This window comes from Glycine max, chromosome 7 (assembly GCF_000004515.6).
Source record: "Glycine max cultivar Williams 82 chromosome 7, Glycine_max_v4.0, whole genome shotgun sequence".
Taxonomy (NCBI): Eukaryota; Viridiplantae; Streptophyta; class Magnoliopsida; order Fabales; family Fabaceae; genus Glycine; species Glycine max.
This window is the reverse complement of record NC_038243.2, coordinates 18,860,919-18,866,589: the sequence shown is the minus strand read 5'-3', so window position 1 is coordinate 18,866,589 and position 5,671 is coordinate 18,860,919. Positions and strand designations below refer to the sequence as shown.

Here is a 5,671-nt window from a genome sequence, read left to right as displayed (position 1 = left end):
AATTCGTGAGCATGATTGTTGAAGGAGGTGTCATTTTAGTGTTGGTTAAGCAACTTCAAGTGCCTCCTTTGACTCTGTCCAAAACAAGGGAATGCTTTCGCACTTGGGCTTCTCATTGTCTAGGTAGTTTTGCGCTTGGAATTGTTCATCTTCTTCCTTTTTGTTTCGGCTTCTTTACATATTCTATGAAAATAATAGTTTTTTATACGTAAGAAATAGTTCCTTATATAAGGAATCCAAAGTCCGTTGAAGAAACCGAATCTGCCACGTCACTATGCTCCAATGCCAAAGAAACTCACAAGAGATTGTTCCTTAGCCTAAGAAACCACAGAAGCACCTCCGGTTGGAGATGCTTTAAAGGCTGGTTACGCACGATTCTGGGTCATGGGGTGGCGACACAATAATGGTTGTGGTCAGGGAGATGGGGGTGTTTTGATAATCTGATGTTGATGGTGGGAAGGCATGGCAGATTTGGTGTGGGAAAGGTTGCACCCGTAAGAGGACCTGAGTCCCCAGGATCAGTGACACACGCGACGGAGAGGGAGGAGGTAGGTGGCGAAGTGCAGCACAAATGTTGTTTAATGTTGGCAAAAGAGAGAATTCAGGATCATAACGACACAAGAAGAACCATTGACACAAACCACCATCGTTTCCATATGGCTGAAGTCGAAAAGAAGAAAAGTCACCAGAAGTTGTTGCCTCTTTGGTGGAAAACCCACATGGTTAGATCTGACCACAAAACTCAAATCTAAATAAAAAATAATGGTTAAATTATTCAGTTGATTCATGTAGTTTCACGATTCGTACCTTTTAATCACTATAGTTTGAAAGTAATTTTTTTAGTCCTTATAGTTTATATTTTAATTCTCTTTTAATCTCTCCTTATAATTTGTATTTTAATTCTCTTTTAGTCCTTATAATTTAAAAGTGGTATTTTTAATCCCTATAATTTATATTTTAATTACCTTTTAGTCCTTACTACAAAAAATATAAATAATTAGCTACAAATTAATTATAAATTACCAACTATTTTTTATTACAAATTATCTTGCGATAAGTTAGTTACGAATTATTTGCTAATATTTTTGTAGTTAATTATAATTGATAATATTACACATATTTTGATGGTGAGGACTAAAAGGAAATTAAAATATAAAGTATAGAGACTAAAAAAATCATTTTCAAATTATAAAGACTAAAAGAAAATTAAAATATAAATTATAAAGACTAAAAAAAATTATTTTCAACCCATAGGAACTAAAAGACAATTAAATATAAATTATAGGAACAAAAAAATTACTTTAAAACTATATAAATTAAAATGTATCAATAATGAAATTATAAAAACTAAAATGAATAATTAAAAAAATAATCAAAGATTCACTGTGTGTCTCAAAGAGAGACAGAGCGGATCTGAGCGAGAGAGAGTGAATTTGGGGTTGGGTTGGTGTTGATGGGTCTTTGAATTCAATGTTTGAGGAATGACTATTGTTGGTGGCTGTCAATGTCTCCCGCAGCGGCATGAGAATTGAGAAGTTTTTTTACATCGGTTATAATAGCCGATGTAGCAAAGTTGAAAAAAAACTATAAGTCCACGTACACATAGGCTCAGGTAACAGATTTTAATTTTGAGATAACGAAAAATAGATAAAAAAAAAAAATTCTCAGAAAAATTACAAATATTTCAATATTTACAATACTAAAAACATATTTTAGCCGTTAAAATATCTCAAAATTAATTTAGTCTAAAAAAGTTTAATATGTTTTAGTTCTTATATTTTAACAGAAATATATATATATATATATATATATATATATATATATATATATATTTATAATTTAATGAAAAATTAAAACTATATAACTTTTAATGAATATAGAAACTCAAACATATTAATTTTTTATAAAGAATAAAATCAAATTTTGAGATATTCTAAAGACAAAAAAAAGTATAATTATTACTCTTTTTTGTTTGTGCTTTTATGATACATGAATGACTTATTTATTAGAGCCAGTGCAATATTCATTACACCCAGAACCAGAAACACAACAGGGAAAGTTCTTCTAGTTTTTCAGGTTCTGGAAAAGAAAAATGTTTTTTCCAAAACTAGCTATCATCATCACTGCACTTGCATTAGTCCCTTTGATTTTCATCAATGAATCTGATAGTGCTGAGGTTACACCCTTTGCTTCTCAGAAAGTTAACCTTTCAGTGTACTATGCAAGCCTAAGCCAACCTTGTGCAACTTTCATTGTTAAGAATCTGGAGGAAATTTTCCACAGTGATCTCATCAACATTCTCAACCTTCAGCTAGTTCCTTGGGCCAATGCTTATGTCGATAAGACTAATCATTCCATAATATGCCAGGTTTTATTCTATCCCTATTATCTTTCCTATGCTTGAAAGAATTAGAAGTTTGATTATGTATGGTTGTGCTAAAATAAGATTTAGATAAAAGTTTATTGAATTGATGCCATGCAAAGCATTACATGTTTCAGCAATTAACATCATTGAATGTTCTGTCACTGACAAAACTTGTTCTGATATGAATTCGGTTCAAGGGCCTGAGAGAAAATTGAGGGTAGACAAGCTTGTTGATTATGAGCTCTGGTGATAAAAAAAATGAGTTATGCTTTTTTGAGAAATAAACAATAATCAAACATTTAAATAGTATAGTATCCTCCTAGCCGCTAGAACTTTGGCTTAGTTGTACATAGTACATACTGTTCATTTGCTCTAAATTATTCTATTTATGGGATCTATTAATATGCTTTTTATATGTGCCTTTTTCCTATGATTTTCTGGTCACCTTAATAGTTCAATGGAGGAAAAGATGTGTAACATTAACCATGGCTTTCAATTTTTATTAGGTACATGTTTTGGTCAATGACCATTACTAATATAGTCAAAACCCATACTAATTTCTAACAATTTTTCAACTATAATTTCCCCACCTGATGAGTTATGTTATACATGCAAAACATGACAGTAGAGAATATTTGAAAAAGAGAAATCACATTTCTAAAGGGTCTATAATTTTTTTACAACAATGAGAGATAAAAAGAGAAAAAAAAAAAAAAGAAGACTGGCATAATGTTGTAAAATATGTCTGAATAATAAAATTCCTTGAAAGAAATACGAATATTTGATGATTATCTTCGAAATGAAAGTTGTATTTCAATATAAATTTGCAGAATGGCCCTGATGAATGCGAGCTAAATTCGTTGGAAGCATGTGCTCTCAACGTTTTGGATGATGTGGTAAGTGTGATGTTCCTTCCTCAGTTCTTTAGTCAACCTCACCTCAGATGGGGGGTAAACTTAAAATTTCACACAAAGGATTCTTTCTGCTGGATTCTCTGATATCTGCAATCAATTTATGACGCAGAACAAACATTATGCTTTGATTTACTGCTTTGAGTTTCTGGCAATTGAGGGAAGGCACAAGAATTGGCAGGACTGTTTCAGCCAATTGGACTTGCCTTTGGAACCTATTCTGAGCTGCTATAACAGAGGAAATGGAACAGAGGTTACTGTACATTTCTATACAATAATTAACCACACCTAATAGCAAGGAAATGCTTTTTTTTTTTTTTACTGTAGTGAAGTCAATGTGCCACAAATTCATGGTTAATCATAGTTGAACCTAATAATAACTATAGTGCTATGCAAAATTATAGATGATGTATTATTAACTTCATAAATACAATAACTACCAAAAAAAACTTATAAATACAACCTTGTATTTAATTGATTTTCTACTTTATGAACTGTGCTTTATGGTCTTTAACATAGAGCTTTAATCTCTTTGCAGCTTGGACAAAAATATATCAACGAAACAACTCTCTTTTACACACCCCACGAATTTCTGCCTTGGGTGGTAGTTAACAATCAATCTATTGGAAAGGTTTGTTCATTCTCTTATTTTTCTCTCATTTAAAAGAAATTATTATATGGTTTGAGATTATCACATTTGATCCTGATTAATCTTCGCGTGACATAATTGAATTTTTTAATTATAAAAAAGAGTTAATAAAATTTGACTACATGTCAGAAAGATTAATTAGAACCATAGACACAATGATCTCCCACCATACAATATTTTCTTCTCTTTTACACATACAAGTACACATATCACTAGTACATTTTCCATATTCTTGCCATGATACTCATCAACGAAGAGTTAAAGATTAATGTCATTTGTGATATTTCAGGAATATGAAAATTTTACACGCTATGTTTGTGAGGCTTATAAAGGCATTCCGGCTCCAGCAGCATGCAACCGTCGCTAGGAATTGATGAAGTCCAAATAAACTATAAAGTGTGTATATGCATGGCTTTATAAACATGAGAAGAATATTTTGGTGAAAGCTCTTCAGGAAAAACACAACCTGGTAGAACAACTTATATTTACACTAGTCATCAAGGCAGTGATGAAGTCACCTTATATGTACATGATTCACAAAAGGGAAAAAAAATTAAAGCAAATACCCAAATAATTTTAATACATATGTTGCTATATGCACGTTTTATGTTATGCTCATGCCTAATGACATTGTCCTCTATAGCGACCCTCGCTCTCTACACAACTTTTAGAACATCAGAATACATGGCAGGTAGTTAATTATTTCATACCCCATGCCTGCTACATAATGAAAGCTGCATATGCTTAATACTAATCAACAATGATAACCATAATACAGAAAACATTGATTTTTCATCATTGTATTCATTTGAAAAATGACCATTTCCCCCTTCTCCTTGGAAAGATGATGCAAATTATAAATTATAGGATTAATTCCATCGCTATGCCAATTTTTTTTTAAATCATACCTTCGAAGGGATGGAAAAGTGAATAATATTTTGTTAATGTAAAACAAAAATTTAATTAAATATATTTCTTGTATAAAAATAATTTACATTTTCATCCAATTATAAATTTTTGTTCATTGTAAACTTATTAACATTTTAATAATTACTTTAAAAGTCTCATAGAATTTCTAATTAATCAACTCTATAAAACTATTTATATTAACAACGTACAAAGTGTGTTTGAAAAGCAAATGAATCCAACACAAATCAATGTTTAGGCCAAAGCTACAACCTAGCTGCTTTGACGTTTTTGCTTTGGAACATGTAATTTTAACGTTCAACATGAGTACAACGCATATCCAAACACACTCATAAAAATTAAACTCAAAACAATAAACAATAAAAGATGATAAATTTTAACCTTAAAAGAAAAGCCTGTTCTAGATGATACGGTTACCTGAAATGATTTCTTGCAATTAAAGGGAGACATACAGGGTAGGTTGCAATAATCCGGCTAGCAGCTTTAGCCTTGTTTCCACAAATAAAGCAACCACCAGTGTCAAGTATAATTGGTAACCAACATCTTGTCTAGAGTAATGTCATCTTCTGTCTAGACAAAGATGATGCAGAGGAGAGGTATTCCTTTTTTGCATGTTCTACTACTCAATTCACGAACTTGAACAAGTTTTTTGAATATTTCACTATATTTCTACCCACCTCAGATTACCCCAGTTAAAATGATCAAGTTGGACACGAGTAGTGAAACTAATCAATGGATGAAGTTTATGAACTTGGATGACAATCTTGTTAGTTGCAAATGTATGGCAATGTCAAGGGTTGCCGTTAGTAGCACTGAAGA

The 5,671-nt window shown here is 31.4% G+C and overlaps 1 protein-coding gene across 1 annotated transcript; it reads left to right on the top strand.

Annotated features, from left to right (window-relative positions):
* The first annotated feature begins 2,027 nt into the window (after positions 1-2,027).
* LOC100792938 (gamma-interferon-responsive lysosomal thiol protein) lies at positions 2,028-4,603 on the top strand. Its single transcript, XM_026129258.2, has 5 exons — positions 2,028-2,368; positions 3,196-3,261; positions 3,389-3,529; positions 3,815-3,907; positions 4,215-4,603. Exons 1-5 carry the CDS (start codon positions 2,093-2,095, stop codon positions 4,290-4,292), a joined length of 654 nt encoding a protein of 217 aa, XP_025985043.1. The 5' UTR covers positions 2,028-2,092; the 3' UTR covers positions 4,293-4,603.
* Positions 4,604-5,671: the final 1,068 nt, after the last annotated feature.

Coding starts and splice junctions, on each gene's coding strand:
- LOC100792938 (XM_026129258.2), top strand. CDS start 2,093: ATGTTTTTTCCAAAACTAGCTATCATCATCACTGCACTTGCATTAGTC. Junction 3,262..3,388: donor TCAACGTTTTGGATGATGTG/GTAAGTGTGATG, acceptor TTTATGACGCAG/AACAAACATTATGCTTTGAT. Junction 3,530..3,814: donor ACAGAGGAAATGGAACAGAG/GTTACTGTACAT, acceptor ATCTCTTTGCAG/CTTGGACAAAAATATATCAA.